At 36.6% G+C, this 17,771-nt stretch overlaps 1 protein-coding gene across 4 annotated transcripts in view; it reads left to right on the plus strand.

Annotated features, from left to right (window-relative positions):
- The window catches only part of Schip1 (Schwannomin interacting protein 1), a 132,548-nt gene that overhangs the window by 90,967 nt on the left and 23,810 nt on the right, over positions 1–17,771 (plus strand). Inside the window, exon 1 of one of the 4 annotated variants that reach the window (XM_069048708.1) lies at positions 15,041–15,279. The exons of the other annotated variants lie outside the window; for them this stretch is intronic. Within the exon in view, the coding sequence (XP_068904809.1) occupies positions 15,271–15,279 (9 nt within the window). The 5' untranslated portion in view covers positions 15,041–15,270. Of the gene's footprint in view, positions 1–15,040; positions 15,280–17,771 lie in introns of those variants that run through there. 4 annotated transcript variants of the gene reach the window in all.

The raw sequence follows: 17,771 nt of genomic DNA on the forward strand, positions 1-17,771 counted from the left end.
TTCTGCCATTACAATTTACTTAGTGTAAGTTATTGTCTCGTGTCACTTATTTCGAAGTTAATAACTTTATTTGTTTCTGATTGGGCCACAAAAACCGTCCTAATGTAGGCCAGAGTGGCATTTTCAATTCACATTTTATTTTATGGCTTCCGATTTATCCTTACGACCAGAGCGCCATTTTTGTGGTAATTTATAAATCTATTATGCATCAAGCGTTCATTAATAATTCCCTGACAGAGATATTATCTATCAATTTGGCTTTTTCGACACAAGAAAAAAAAATCACATGTACCCACGTGGGCCGGCGCTAACACTTACCATGCACGTTATAATTTATCGAGTCGGCTGAAAAATCCGCCGTCGTTTAGATAAGCGAATCACACATGAAACTTTGGCATTAACAGTGAATATTTCGGACAAATTGTGGTCGCCTTAATGGCAAGAATAAGACAAATAACGACTTGTCAAAATTTAGCGTGGCAAATCGCCATATTCATTAAAATGAAATATGTGGGAACATTAAAATAAAATTAATCGCCCCGAATTATCCAGAACTACGTATAAACACCATAGAAAAGCTTTTAACGGAAGCACGCCGAGAATTCCTGATAAGACTCACATTTATACGAACGAATTGGCAATTTATTCCACCGGAAAACAAAAATTTAATTTGCCCACTCCTTGATGGAGAAATTTTCTGCGTCGGGCGCATTTCCCCGATAATTATTTCCTCCGTTTCCTTAAATCACACGTCCCGAAGACAATACGTGGCGCGTAATAATATTATTCATCACTGCAGAGGCAGACTTATATTGAATTCGCTGCAGAATCCAAGTGCCGGCTTGGAAATTCCGCCCACAATAACACTGCACCGTCACAATGATAAATCGCTCCGGAACGCAGCCACTTTCCGGGATGCAGCAGCTCAAGCTGCATCGTAAATAAGCGCGCATCAACGCTTTTTGCCACCCGGACTAATTAATCCGAAAGGGGCGCGATCGATGATAAATAAAGTCGATAACCCTAACGGCAATAATTTTCTTTTAAGTATTTTTCCAGAAGTGTAGCTCGGGTCTCTTTGGGACCTGAACTCGAAATTCATTTCTATATTTAATTTGATATCTACCGAGTTCCGGGGAGCCTCTTTCTTATTTCAGGGTAGCCATGGTAACGGACAAGAAAGTATATGTACCCTTCCTTGTTTTATAGTTTTACTTGAAATGGAATTTTTACTCGACCTACTACACTTTAAAATTGTTTAGATTAAGTTCACCGAAAAGAAATAAATTGGATGGGGCTCGGGTTAATTCCTCGGCCCAGATATGAGGTGCGTTTAATTTGATACAGCCGGAGTTGGCCAACTCCGACTGATGAAGATTGCCCGAACGGGATGCATTTTGCATTCTTTCATCACGGTCGAACTTCCTCCGTCACAATAAAACGGCGGCGACGCCGTGATGAAAAAACCGTCACAGTCTTGGCGAGGGTTATTAAATTTAACCTACATGTTAGGGAGCCGGGGAAAGGCGTAAACATACAAATGCACTGACAGAACGTATTTTTATTCCGTTACAGTTGGAAACGCAAAGGATTTCCCGGCTGATGGAAAACAGCGCATATTATTGTTTGCTCTGAAAGCAATATCAACCGGCACATTTATTTCAAGTTTACTTTTGAGCCTATATCCGGCCGGAAGGGAGGTCTAAAAATGCCCAAAATGGCAACAGAACTCCGCTTCGACGGTCTTTAACGCCGGAAGAGGCGATTCACAGTGTTGCGTTATTAATTCCAGAAATAACGCAAACTGCTGCAATTCATTCTAACTAGTTTTTAGACGGTGTGCACCACAGGAAATCACTAACTTTCGCGATGAGATATTTTTTCAAATTTAATTAATTCTTTCATAAATCTTGAGAAGTTGTAGTGTAAGTAGGCATGACCGCATAAATACTACAAGATGGAATATATAATCTTGCAAGAACAATAGAAGCTTGTCCCAGGTGAGGCAAGTTTATCGTCGCACAGAATAATGTTATTAAAAATGAAAAGAAGAAGGTTGACGTAAAGCTTTCACAGGTTACAGTTACAGATTGTCAAATTTAAAGAAAATGAATTTGATTTTGTTGCAGTTTATTCGCTGTGATTTAAGAGTGGCGTTTAAGAAATTAAAATTTAACATAAACATAAAAATACAAACTAAAAACTATGGGGGACGTGTATTGTTGGTTGCATCACAACTTTTGATAGGCTCACTACTACTCGTGAATTATGTTGCTTTAGTCTGTATGGCAATAAAATTTGTTTTTTTGCAATCGTACTGTAATGAATACTTTACTTTAATATTTTTCCACCTGGAACGTTCCATTTTTCCTGTTACACCATGCTTCAAATTCCCGGAAAACTTTTTCATACCTTTCCCGCGACACAGAAGGTATCAAATTGTCACAATACGCTCTAGCGGCCTCGTTAATGTTATTTTCACAGTCAAATTACTATCATCACTCATTTTCAATCCAAAATTCACGAAAAATTGCAAACACGAACGTTGTTTTTACAAACTGAAAAATATTTGTTGACTGGTTCCTAAGGTAACACACGGGCAATACTTCAAAGCCACCGTGGTTTTAAAACGATACATTCTTTAGATAAAAGTGAAAAATTCACGATTGCAAAAAAGATGTTGTACGCACCACGTTCGGAAAGTGCTTTTACTGGCCTCGTAAGCTACCAGGACTTGTCACGTAAATAATTATATCTTAGAAAGCAGATGTCAACTTGCATCGTCATAGTTTGGGATTTGTACATAGTATAAACATGCAAGAACGAGTCTTGTAATTTTCAAAACTTGATAATAATATTTTTTGAGTGGCAACTTAAAAGTTGGGAAACTTTCAAGATGAATTACAAAGAACAAGAGTGTTCAAGAACGCTCAGAATATTAGTTGCCATGAGTGACTTCAGCAAGAATTAAATTTATTCCAATATTGTTTCAATGAGGTGAATACTGTAGAAGTTGCAATCAGTAGATTTAATTGGTTTGTTTTCGTAAATTGTTCTCAAAAACAAAAAACTTCCAAGGCAAATTACTAATCGAAGCGTTAACAAACAGCGATAACCTACCCCTCCAACAATGTTATCTATGTTACCCAGATGACACTAAAACTATAACAAAAATAGCGCCCCACCCTGTGTCAGACTTGACCCGGTTGTTCCATGGGGATGTTCGTGAGGGAGTAAATTTAACAGGGAAGACAATTCTTTATGGAATCGCATGATTCGCATCTCAAAATTTAGCCTAAAGCTATTTAATGTTTTATCAAAATGTTTCTATTACTCTTTTATTTATTGATCGTAAAATTGGCTTAAAAATCAACGAAACGTAAAGGACGTAATAATTTTTCCATAAATTATGACATAAATATGTTTAAAATCTATATTTATAAAATACGTTGAAAGAATTAAGAAAAATAAGGGAAACAACACAGTGAAGTAAAATAAACCTTTGTGCCAAAGAATAATTAATTACTTAATCCCAAAAGACATAAAGCTGTCCAGAACTTATAAACCTTCCTAAAAACTCACATATTTTTGTCGCAGTATAAATATTGCCCCTGATTAAACTAAACAACGAGCCACCACTGAATAACGCTTTTATTTTTTACCACAAAGCCCCACTGTGGTGACCCTTCTGTGTGGAATTTTCCGGAAATCGCGCAATTAAAAAACAATGCCGGAGTTTTTGCGGTAGGCCCACACTCAATTAATTTTATTTCCTTCAAAGTATGTATAAACGAGGTGGATGGGGCATAAAGAAAGCTGTGTGGCTTGAAGCTTTTTCGTTTATACAGCGAATAACGTTCGGCGTAGCTTTTGTATGGGCTGCCAAAGCCTACCCTACTGTGTTATTACGGGGTATTACACGAATAAAGGGGTTGCGAAATAATGGGATGCTTTTTGGTATATATAGGTCAGCGAGGCTTTGTGAGAAAAACGCCTGAATTATCAAGCATTTACACGGTCGTACATTATGTCACTTAAGTAAATTAGTAAAGTCGGCTTAGAAATTAGAGGTGTGCGCGGCCGTTCTAATTCTAACCGGTGGCGTTAAATTGGTTTATAATGTTGTAAAGTTTAGTTTTGCGCAAGTTCGGTATTCGAAAGTTCTTAGGGAAGTTTTAAGGTGTCTCAGTTTTGCCGCTAGGGAAATCAAGTGTGATAGTCTCGTATAGGTATTGAAATGTAGTGGACCCTGATGGGCCATATTAACGGAATATTACACACTTTTCATCATTAGTTGGTCAAATGTTGATAGTATCGCTCCAGAAGAGCAGATTTTATTTCACACCCCATAAATTATTTACAACCGTTTTAACACGTGCTATACATAAACTCGATTTACTTTTATGTAGAATCTTAAGCTGGGCAGAATTTACACTACATGGGGGGCAACAGCCACACCGAAATGGCAAAAAGAAGGCTAACGGCTTGTACAACAGTTCGATACAATCCCCAGACAATTTCTGTTGGGTGATTTTAGGGGCAACCAACTAATGTAAAAGCTGACAGCTTGACGATCATCAATCAACTTCCTTTCTGTATTAACAAAATTACAACAAAAATACAAAATTGTGTATCCGGTGTCCGTAAAATATTGTGAAAACGAAATGACATATTGAGTGCAGCAAACAGTCAGTTTCCACATTCAGGAGAGGTCGTGAGCAGTAAAATACCATTAGCTGTATTAAAAAACCACTCACTTTTTTATTCCCTGGCATTCAAAGTCTTGTACAAGAATGAAAAAGCTAATTTAAAGCTTATAAAAGAAATTTAGAATCTATTGTTACGTTGTAGTTTAACATTAACTTTAAAATATACGTACACAAGATATACGAAAAAATAAACTAGTAAATAGCACAGTAAAAAGTCTTTTTGTGCTTTGCCCAGTTGCCGACCTCAACTTCGTCTCAATCTCTTGGCTCAGCACAAACAGACTCACTTCTACTCTTAATTATATCGCGCGTTCAAATGAAATCCTGGGCTGAGTAGGCGTTGGAAAAATTAAACCGTTTAGAACAGTGTAAAGTTTGAATTTCCCGCTGTTTGACACGAATGACATTTGTTTATGTTTAATCGGGACATAATTGAACATGTTTGTTTTCAGAAAAGGGTGGTCTTAGATATTTGCTTCGAGAATAGGAATCGTTACGTTATTATATTTTTTAACGTAAAACATTGCGAAGAAAGAAAAATAGTAAGATATTTTTGGCTCTAAATTTTAGGTTAGCTGTCAATTAATCTACGCTTTAAAAAAGCACAACAATTCCAACCCATTTCTTCTAACCGAGGTTACAACGCTGTCAAAGTGTGGCAAATACCTGAAACCTCACATGTGATTACAACGTGTAAACATGTAATTAGAAGTACTTTTTCTATTCTGAATTAAAGCAAGTAAATGTTGTTGTCACTGTCGCAAATTTAGATCAATGAACTCTGCTTGGATGCCTTGTAGACACGTGGTTGCTAAGCAACCTCTCCGAATGCTTGCTGTAAAAATTCATCTCTTTCGTTATTACTCAACCGCCTTTCAAGGTGGTGAATGGTTTGTGTATTGAAACTTAAGATAAAGAAACACTCTAACTGTTATTGAAAACCTCATCAAAATTTGCTCAGTAATTCTTTTGTAATAAGCGAACAAGAGATACATACATAGAAATTTTGCCTTCTATACAGGATGTATCAGAACTGCATCCCCAGAGAAAAAAGGAAGTATTTGGGTAAATGTAACAATCTTAATTTCCTATTTCAAACGATAATCGAGAAGTGACTTGACCAATCAGAGTTGAGCACCATTAAGGTAGGATGATGTTTTGAAAAAGATTGAAATCATGTTTTCCCTTATTTGCTTTTGGAACATTTTCATATTTGTTGGAAAAATTCCCCATATTCAGTATTCAACGACAAATCCTTTCTGGACACCTTGTTTTTAGTTCTACATGACTTGCAATTAGTGAGCTTAACTGGTAAAAGCTGTGAAATAAAACGCGTCGAACTAGTTTAGGACCACTTGTCCGTTTAAGCTCTCCCGAGAACGAACGATTTCCGTAGACAAAGCATAAACTTCATCTTTGTTATTCCTGCAACGACGGTCCTCGAGAAGTGCGACCACATGTTGAGGACCAGCTTACGTCCTTTAATTTGCGGTTTTATTAATTTTTATGGGCAAGCTGGTCCGCGTGAGAGGTGATTGGTGTGTAATAAAGTTAGCGGCAAAGATCGTCTGTATCCACGGCAACCACTTAATGCCATCAATCTTCGCAGCCCACTGATTTTATATGAAGTCGATTACAGGGTTATAGTGGTACTTTAGTGGGCTATCGCTCCAAAGAGACCAGATTAAACAAATCTTTCCTTTATGATTGGAGTCGAGTGTTACGTTTCGGCCCATTTAGTCTTATCGCCCTTTTTACGGGCTTTTACTGAAATTGTTAACAATATGTGGCGAAAAGGGCGGCGCCGAACTGAATTAAATAAAACAGCGGACTCCTCCTTCCGAAATGAACAATAATTGGATCTGCGAGGGTATCTTCAACGGACAGCAACGTGACCATCATATTTTGGGCTAATAAGGAGCAGGACAGAGGCTCCTCAAATCCAGGCTTCGCGTCTTCCACGTGTTTTTCCGGTGTTTCGCGTAAACAATTCGATTGATTGTGCGCGCTTTATCGCCATTATCTCCAAGTGTTCAAAGTGGTTCCGTTTCCCCCGAGTTTATCAAATTTCAGCGGTATATCGATGCCACTGGGCCGGGGAGTAAATGTCTACAAGAGCACGCAATTAGTTACATTAGCCCACATAGTACAACGTACACAGTCTCTCTAATGTATCTTCTTCCGGGCTTCCGCCACTTACTTCAGCAGTAATGCTTGTGGAACGCTTCGAGTTCCAAAAGCTGAGTTATTTACATAGGTACGATGGAAATGAGGAGGGTGGCAATTAATTTTACTTAAAATGTATTTGTGGCCCAAGCTGCCGTAATTTTCATACAACCTTATTAGAGCCGGCTCTTTGGAAGTTGAAGTTGTAAACTCGAGTGAAAAATTTCCCCTAAATACACATCGTAAATGTGATGGCCTAATAAAGTCGGGTAAAAAATGGGGACTTTCCTTTCCGTTGATTTCTAAGCGATTTACGTCCGGGAAGAATACACGCAATAATAGACAGGTCACTGTAACGGCTTTATTGATTTTTAATAAACCTCGATGGGGTTGTAGAAGGTAAAAGACACTTTGCGATTGTCGACGGATAAGTGTGTGCATTCAAATTATTGGAAACAATAAAGTACATTAGTTGAAAATAAGAATCGATCAAGTAAGAAGCATAAAGCATTCTTGTACGATTCGTTTTATTGGGTCAGAGTGAAATTTTATACTTATTTGGGAAATAGAAAATGTTATTTACCCTCGATTAACTCAAATACAAACATCCACTTCCCACAAAAAATAATGTAGTACATGAAACCACCACGTTAATCTTCATTAAAAATTTAAAGAAATATGTGGATGATTGTGTTGTCCAATAACGAGCTTTCGTTCATGCGAATTGGGTGCAATAATTCAAGTGAACGAAAGCGGCCTTACTCTCGAGTGCTGCATTTGGCTGTATTTTGTATTCAAATTTTTAAATAAAAATAAATCACATTTTTGGACGAATTTGTTGCTAGGGAAAAAAATACTAAATAAACAAAGTTTTGTAACGTCAATAAAGTGGTTGGGTGCACGTTGTGGAAAATGTGAAAGTGGATGAAGAGTTATATGTTCCTTATTATGATGTACTGGAAGAGGCAAGTGTAGCATAGCGAAGTATCAAATGTTGCCTAAAAAATCAAAATTACGGTATCAGAAAGAATTGGAAAAAATTACGAGTGAATGAAAAGCAGTGAATAAAAGACAATGAGAGAAAAACGATGAGCGAAAGTGAAGTGAATGAAAAAGAAACCTTCACCCACTGGTAACTATGAATACAGACTCATTTTCTAGGGAGGTATCGAACAACTGAAATTTCTTGAATTGTCCTAATCTTTTCAACCAGTTAACCACTCTTCGATTGATTTGAAATCTATCAATTTAATTAATATAGAAATTTTACTCAAACCATTTGAAGGAAATAATATTGATTTTGTTACCTACACTGAATTAAGTCACAAACAAGAAAGGTTAAAAACCACATGTTGTTTCTGTAAATATTGTAAAATGCAAATGGCAAACTTGTTGTTCAAGGTTTTATGAGTTTTTATAAAAGAATTTACATTTTATTAAACCAGCAAGATCGATAGAAAGATAAAAATGAAACATGATTAACACGTAGTGTGTAAATAAAGTTGCAAGTGTGCGAACTGTTATTTTTAAACTAAAATTGTTTATCAAATGGTTAAATTTTCTGCTAGATACTAAATTAGTGTTAAAATTACTATTTTTTCGTTTGGGATATAATTTTTAGGCGTGTTAATTTTCTTTTTCTCTTCTTTTGTATTTTTTTATTAGTTAAAAGCTCGAACCAGTATTTTTGCAGTAAGACTCGACCTCCTTATTTCTTCAGCCTACATTAACACCAATCTCGACGAATTATACGCATTGCGCCAGTTCTTGCGTCTGGTTTCACAATTAATGCTGCAATCTGAAGTCAACAGCATACAATTTAATTTTCTGCCACATCAACGCAAAGCACAACAAGCACTAAATTTAACGACAAATTTGAAAAAATTCCGCACTCCAAACTTCGCCCCTGAAATGAGGTCCTTACTGGAAGCCACCGTGTCGCCGGCTTAAATCATAATAACTTCGACGCATCAAAAGTTATCCGCCTAACCGTAGTGCAGTAATCACATTACCGTTACCGGTTCGAACTTTGTGGCCCTTTTCCCTTGAACATCCCTAAAACAAAGTAAACCCGCTCGTACCCTTAAAAGGCTCTTCCGAACTTCAGAAATCTCGCCCGGATGTGATTCGAATTTAAATAAAACACTAAACAAAGCCCGCCAGATAGAGAAAGGGCATTAAAAAGAGGAATTACTAATTAAAATTGCTTAATTAGCTGGGGCCACTTGATATTCGTGAAAAATAGGTGCTATTTACCGCCGCCCTGGTGGAAATTATGACGCACCACATGCAAAATAAGCTTACAATGGAATAAATGCATACGTAATGCAGTGAGCTTTTATTGCCCCTTGCAGGTGCTCTTCGATCATTTTTTATTTAGGATCGACCCCGAAACTCTTCGAATAAACCTGCAGGATGTACTAGGTGATTTTTCAAATTTCACATCTAACCGACTGTGACTTTTTTGACAAGACAAATAGCGCGGAGCGTAATTACGTCACAAAACGTCAATTTATTTAGAAAGTTAGGTTAGGTTTAAAGTCTATACTATAATACAAAATACAACACATTAGACAAGTTCCTGTCTAAGGAATACATTTTTCTATCACAAAAAAGTAATAGGCGGTGAAATTTGTTTTTAAACCACCCTGTATTTGTCACGCACATGCATTCCAATTAAATTTCCACTCAGAGAAGTTTGCAGTAAGACTGCTCTCAACTTCCAGCGCAACTTATGAAATCATATCAAACTTATTGCAGGCTGAAAATTGCAGCGGTTCGTTATCACACAGCGGCCAAGTTTCGCTGAAAATAATCCAAAGTTCTTCAAATAAGGCAATTTTGTGAGTTACAGTTTAAAACAATTACGTTACGTACCGTAATCCTGTGTAATCGTTATTCGACACGTGTTCCTTATTTCTTCACGTTGTAAAACGTGTCAAAGTGCAATTACGTTCCGTTTCAATATTAAAGCTGTTACGTTAATGCACTCGATTCAATCTTATTTTCCGTTGATAAGACGAAGCAATATAGCTCAACTGTTTCCATTTCTTGCAGTTCGGTGCTCAATGAAATATTTAGCAAACTATAACGGCAAACGTTGTAATAACTCTTCCTTCGCCCTTAATTTCACATTTGTTTTATTATCTACTTTATTTTCACTACGTGACATCAAAATGGATGTGCAACGAGGTTTGTACTCTTCGGGATCAGAAATTTATTGCACTACTACGACCACTTTCGTGTTGTTGCTTCGAATACTATGCAACCAGTTATACTTTTCGTTAAATAATATCCTTCTGTAGTTACACCCTTTGAGATATTTTCATAAATCAAAATCAACGAACAGGCAGATTTGTTCGTGTCACCGGCAGGAAATATTTAACTAAAACAATACTAGCACACGTCCAGAAAAGCTTTTGCGAGTACTCACATTTGAAGGCCTCGGCTATCGCCTCGGCCCACAAACCTTACTCGCACTCGCAAAAGTGCCCTTTTTGGCCTAGTAATACAAATAACTATTGTTGAAACGCTGTAAAAATGTAAATTAAAGAAGCATCTGACGGCAAAGAAGTAAATAAACCCAAATGGAATACAAATAGCATGTTTAAATGCATAGTACGTAAAGTAACAGATAGTACGCCACACATTTGTAACCATTACCGTAAAAGTATCTTATTAGTGCTTAAGTACTAATGAGATACTCTTTCAAAAATAAAACATTTAACTGCCGCCATTATCGGAAATAATTCAGTGTCAGTGACAAACCATTACTTTACTGTTTACACTACGAATAGTAATTAGTACAAACATAACTTACTATTTTCTGTACCTTACTTTATTACTTGTTTTAAATATTAAAAGCCGTTGTACATAGATTAATTTATTTAATATTAAATTATAAATTAATAAGTTTTTGTTATTTGTAATTTTTATGTTTTATGTATATTTATTATTACGTATTCGCTAGATAAATATCTAAGAAATACAAACTATCGACGGTGTGCTTGTATTAAGAAATAATAAATCAAATATTCTACAACGAGTCAATGATATTTATTGTGCTGAATGAGAATCATTCAACAGTCTTCATGTTTTATAGATATTGTTTGTTGTATTTTACAGCATTTATAACAACGATAACAGATACAATCCTTTGAAGTTGGGATACAGTTTACAAAATGAATGATTAATTCCTCAATTATGTAGTTATTGATAACTATTAAAACACAAGAAAACGACCAAAACATGTTTTGTCGTTTGTTTGTCTTCCGTATCCCACCTCCACCCGGCGGCACGGCAATTTTGCCGGAGTACATACACTATTACGGATAATACTATCAAGTAATAGTGCAGTGCTTATCAACATAATTACCGGCGTCTCGCCTCCACATTTTGGCTTTTTTGTGTTTTATGTTCTGTTCATTTCCATAGTCCATTTTTTGCGTTTTCTAACTTCTGTAGCACCATTGGATTGCAGTGAAGCACTTGCAACAACATTTGGCGCGTTTTTATTAGAGAGCGAATTTATTGACATTTAGGCAGTTGTCACGGCACTCATTAATTCATCTAAGAATATTTTTCATGCTAAATCCGTTTCGTCAAAAAGGATTATTGAGAAACAGTTTCCAAGGACTTAAGGATTAATAAATACGTGAAATTTTATATTTTCTTTCCAACAACTCAAAAGATAAAAACGAATAAGAATGAAATCTAAATCACCGAATATTTGTAGTTGATGCAACAAGTGCATAAAGCATGTAGTACTTTTTACACGAGCCATAGGCGAGTGCGGCAATTCTATGAGTCAAAAAAAGACACTTTATGCATGACTAATGTTTTACGCTTACTGTTGGAAAAACAATCAACATCAGAACACAAATCTAAAATTTGACGTTTCTAATGCCAAGATCGGAAGACAACGGTTCCGCAATGGCACTTAAAAAAATATAGAAAAATAAAATTTTCATTCATTTTGTTATTCAAAAATTAGTTAACCGTATGAAAATTTGCCTGCTTAATTGGTTATTTCTTTTCTGTGTAAAAAATTGAAACGAAAATTTTATTTCTGCTCCACGAAACAAGCAGCCCTCATCAATCAGCTTTCCCATTTAAAAAAATCACGCGCGTAGTAATTTTCGTGCCAGAAATCGAAATCTGACGTTCTTCTGATAATATGAGTAATACGTTTCCTGAAAGCTTTTCTTACATGTGAAGTTATTAAAATAGACCACTTTGTGGTATTGGTTTCCGCTGATTAAGTTCATTAACACACGAATCGATTACCTGAAAAAAATCTGTGACGTATTATGAACAAAATTAAGGTGGTTGAACGAACGGCAATCCTTGAGGTCACTCACAAAGCCGAAAGCCGTAAAAGCTTTTTAATTGCTCGCAGCTTTACCCTCGACGCCTCGACTCCCGCACCCCGTGCGAATCTATGTAGTCAATGCATTGTTATCGTTTTTAACATCACGTCAGTCAAGCGACTGGCTCCGCCCTCATCTTCTGCGGAAGTATAAAATGGGTGTTTTTACAAGTCCCCGTTCTGTTACTACAGATTAGTGGAAATTTGTAGCGCAACACCCCAAGTCGGGGTGAAGTGTAAACTTTATAACCCTTCTAAAAATACGTGGCATATTTATAAAATATTTATGTCGCCGCCGTTGGCATCCGCGTCTTTAATGTAAACATTCCATTTACATGCCTCGGTCATGCGAGGAGGCGGCGGCATTTTCGCCATTTTAACGCATCTCCATTTTAAATTACCAAATTATCCTTTTGTCACCTCGCTAAAGTCCCGCCGTCATTACGTTCGGGCGTCGTCATAATGTACCACATATCATCCCCGATAGTCGCGAACTCATTTGTCCTGGAAAGGCCTAGCTCGGGGAGGGCTATAACCGTTAGAGGCGCCGCGATGCCGAGCGTCTGGAACCAGACACATGCAATGTTCTGTGTTCGGGTCGAAAATACGTGCGGCGCTTCAGAAATGCGCTTTTTCTACGGGAACCGTAACGCAAAAATGGCCGAATTCATAACTATTTTTTATGGAAACGCGCTTTTTTGTTTAATGGCTCGTATTGTTATGTTTTCCCTAAAACGCACATGTTCGCCACAGATTGCACATCAATTAAACCGGAGCGGCCCTGCCTGATCCTTCGGGTCGGATATTGTTTAAAATAAATTTCAATGGATCTTCCGAAGGGGATCCGCCCTACATCCCCCACTGCACTTGAATAATTTACAATCTACAATTTCACCCTTTAATGTTGAACACACAATAACGAATCGTTCAAAATTACTGCTTTGGTAGGTATGCTGCAACGACTAGAAAACAGTATCAAACAAGAAATTGAGGTTATGGTAAATGAAAATTTATATTTCGTTAAACATCAACAACAAACAAGAACTCAATCTTCAATACAGTGTAAAACACGGTTAAACTAAGTAAAACCCTCGCACGCCTTTCAAAATTCATATTTTCTTTGATTTGTTCGAAATGATGGATAATCATGGCCTCCTAGATCGAAAGAGACAAAGTCTCTTATAATGTCTTTAATGGACATCCCATGACATCCCCTATAGTACTTCCCTCTATTTTTCAATCATGGAGGCTTACTAGTGAGCATTTCTAGTCTACAACTGTGTCAACAAAAAATGTAAAAGATGAACAGAGTCTATTCTCTATTGTATCGGGTGTTCATTTAAATTTATCCTCAAAGTAGTCGCTAAAGAGTCGATTGTGAACGCACCACGGATTACAGATCACAGCTGTTTAAATCTAACCTCACTTTTTCCGTTGTTTATGTTTTTAGTGTGCAGATTGACAAGTGGTGCGTTCACAATCGACTCTTCAACGCCAATATCATTTCACCCGATATCATTTACTGTTTAAACGGAGATATAAAACTGCCTTCTTTTTTAGCCGAGGAGTGAATCAAATATTCAATTTTTGTCTTCGGTATGAATTTCATATTATTTACGTAATCAATAACATTCTTTCTTCGCATTCACTGTTAACAAAGAAATGTCTGGACACAATCCGTGCTTCAGGACAGCACGAAAAGTCACCTCACCAGAAAAACGCAATCATGAGAAAATCAACACAGCGCTACATGTAAACTAATAAAATTCTCACCTCATAGTGGTTTTCTGACCTTAGCGCACTTCAAAGCATAAATGCATAAATGTCAGTTATCCAACGTGATTTTTAATTTCTACCCATTACTTTCATGCTTTCCAGCAGATACAAAATATGTCCAACCTATCTTTAATTAAATCTAAAACAAACTCTAATTGTCAAAATTTAAAAGTTCTGTAACAATAATTTGATTTTGTCCTGATTGTGCATACCTACCATCATTTACGTTATTTTTTACCACGAACAATAGCAGCTTAAAGCTTGTTTGTACCGACTAAATATGCAGTTAACCTTCATTAATGCACAGCATAATTAACGACCAATAAATCACTAAACATTTTACATTTCATTTAATAACATAGTCGAGCCGGGCAGAAATGATTTATAATTCACAAGTATCGCAGAAGTGTATTGTGCCGCCACCAACAGAATTATGTCTTTGCTTTATCATACGGTCATGATAACAAACGTCAATTAAGCGAAGACAGCCTAGAAATACAAATGGCGATGACTATTTTATATTTGTAGAAGCGTCACTGCAAACTTTGATTTGTTGTGTCTGAAAGTAGATTGTGATCTTGTGATAGTAATGTAGTCTGGAGGACAAAAATCAGAGACACCTATGCAGGTCCGCTTTGAATAGTAAATGATAATTTGTAGGCCCCGCCCACATTCGTAGTCAAATAAACCGGCTATATTATTGATGAAAAAAATTAAAGGGTGTTGAACTTGTTGTTACCGATATGTTTGCGTTTAGATGGATTATTCATTTAATTGTGTTGGCTCTATGATGGAGTGTAAGAAGGTTTAAAAAGATTCGGTCAATACTCGAGGCAAAGACAGCAGCGGGACCACTTTTTGGGCGTGTACCAACAGCCCATGTAAAAAATTTGAGTTTTCCAGGTCAAACATTGTACGCATGATAGTCACCCACTTGACGCCGCAATTAAGGCATAAATAAAGTCCTGAGCTTCCAACACCGAAAAGCTATATTACGACACTCGGGGTTCGTATGGTGCGTCACACGCGATCTCGTCAGTTTTAGTTCAACAAGCTCGCTAGACGGTTCATTCATCCATAAAATTGAACGTATCTTTGTGTTTCATAAATTTTGTATAAATAATATCAAGCGTCGGGCATATGTGGCGAAATTACACTGCATGAAAGGCCCATTACATGATTGTGTGAAACCATTTTCCGCTCCGCTATTCGTAAATATGCGTCGAAATTGTGGTGCTGGATGGACCATAAATGAAAATGGTATGTTTAGTGCTCTACTTGAAATGTATATTAACCGCCGTAATTCCGAATGCATTTAACCCTTAAGCTTTATACGTTCCGGTTATTTATTAATTAAATTCAAATTACACTAACCGTTAGTCGACACGACACAGTTGTTGCAGCTTTTACTCGTGTCCTTATTGAATGGAAATCGGGGGTGGGTGTTTTTTGTAGTTTTGGAATTTTGTCGGAAATGTTTCGATCGATTAAAAGCACTGAAATTTGGTGTGGTGCTGTTCTGGAGTAACAAAATGCTGGCTGGCAGTCATTGATTATTATGCCGCCAACAAGTCGCCTCCGTAATTGAAATCTGAATAATATTGTCCCTCCCTTACGTGAAAACTATCCGTATTGATCTAGAAGGTACAAAGGATTAATCTATTTTTACAACAAGTGAAGCCTACAATGACAATAAAAACAAGAGTGGGTAGGTGGTATACACAAGTCGCTGAATTCTGGTGGTTAGTTTCTTTTGTCATTTGCTTGTTTTCAAAAAACTACAGAACTACTCATAATAAAGATATAAATAGGAAATTTAAATCTAAAATCAATATTACACCACTGTTGGCTTTTTAATGATTTTTAAATGTACTAGATTTCATTTAAGTTTTATTGTCTCAAGTGTATTTCCAGAATCGCATTAAGTACATTAATTTAACTTACACTTACTGATAAATAGAACTGTCTAAATGTTTCAAAAATCATTTTTTAAAACTCAACTTTCAGTTGATGCCAAAATCGTATTCAATGTTACCAAACATCCAGAGACATGTCCTGCTCTCGTTATAAACCTTTTTGATAGATAACCTGGCACCACATTACATATAAAATAAATGTAGTCAAAAATGTCACTTCTTAATGTGGTCCTAACCTAACTTTTGTCGTTGATCTTCTAAGACATACTTACAATGTTGTGAAAAATTCAAAGGCTACTTGATGAACTTTAATCAAAATCATTATGTGGAAGACATGTATTGTTGGTTGCATCACAAATTTTGTTAGACTCATTATTACTCGTGAATCACTTTCTAGGTATATCGCAGATTTTGATTGTTATTTTTTTCTTTAGAAACTGCTCATACTTTTCATATTGATTGGTAAATGGTGTTAAGAATTAATTAATTTTTATTTATGTAGAATTTGACCGAGTAGAAACATGATGTCGTGCAAATTAAAAAAAATCAATTGTAACAACGTAATATTTCAAAACAAAAAATGGATTTCTTAAAACCTTGGTGCCCTAGACATTTTGCTGTGACTAAAAATTTTGGACCGATTATTTAAAAATAGTGAATAATAATAAAAAGGGAAAATTTATTAATCGTTATTTAATGAAATAAAAAAAAATAAATTTCAAATACATACAGGGTGATTCACGAGGAATAATGAGCCCGGCGGAATAGAAAATGCAACCCGCAATTCATCAGGAGAAAAACCCGGACATTTACCGCTTCGATGTCCGGCTTTTTGTTGCAATGTATTGTGGGTTGCATTTGCTATTCCGCCGGGCTCATTATTCCTCGTGAATCACCCTGTATATCTACATATTAAGGGTTCATTTGAATTTCTCCTCAAAGCTGGCGTTGAAGAGTCTAACCTCACTTTTTGCGTTGTTTGTATTTTTACTCTCCATACTGAAGAGTGGTGCGTTCATAATCGACTCTTCGAAAAGGTAAACGCTGTCAAACGCTCTTATCAAATTTAACGGAAACATTCTGTACACTCAAGCTTACACAATCGCAGATTTATTTATTTTAACAATTTGAACTGACTCGCAGTCCGCTTCCGTTTTGAATAATCAACGGTTTTGAAACACAAAACCGTGTCAACTGGTCATATTTGCTACGATTTGTTTTTACAATTTATTCCCTTTGATAAATTACTCGAGTTGACGTTTCAATTAATTTTAGGCGACCTCTCCTGTACACAAATTTGAAAAATATCCAACGTCAGTTTGATAACCAAAATTAAACATCGTCTAATAACAGAAATTAATAACGCTCCCAGCTTCACGAGCAGCCGCATTGCGAAGACGAAGAGTCCTAGAAGGACCTGGCGATCTTTCGATTCGCGTTAGTGCCGCTCCTGGTAATTTACACAAGCATCGGCGTCGCACACGTGCAAATGCGCCCCATTCTTTTTAATTGACCGCAGTTTGAAAGGTCAACGGTCTTCTGACAATGTCCATTCTGGCATATCGGCTCCACAATCTAAGGGCGGAGTTCATCTGGGCATTTTTATTCAGAATGGCAAATTTATCGTTCGGCTTAAATATTTCACACCACACATCCATCTCCCTCCTCCGTCTCTGACAGATCTTTGAATTTTTAAAAACCGAATCGATTCCGCTACTTCTGCAGCTATTACCGCTACGGCTTAGTTGACAAGCGAAATTTACGATTGTCATAAATTTTATTTGAGCTTTTACACGGCCGGATACCTGTGGAGCTTGTTCGCTTAATTAATTCGCT

The sequence above is a fragment of the Tenebrio molitor genome, chromosome 5, assembly GCF_963966145.1.
Source record: "Tenebrio molitor chromosome 5, icTenMoli1.1, whole genome shotgun sequence".
Classification (NCBI taxonomy): Eukaryota; Metazoa; Arthropoda; class Insecta; order Coleoptera; family Tenebrionidae; genus Tenebrio; species Tenebrio molitor.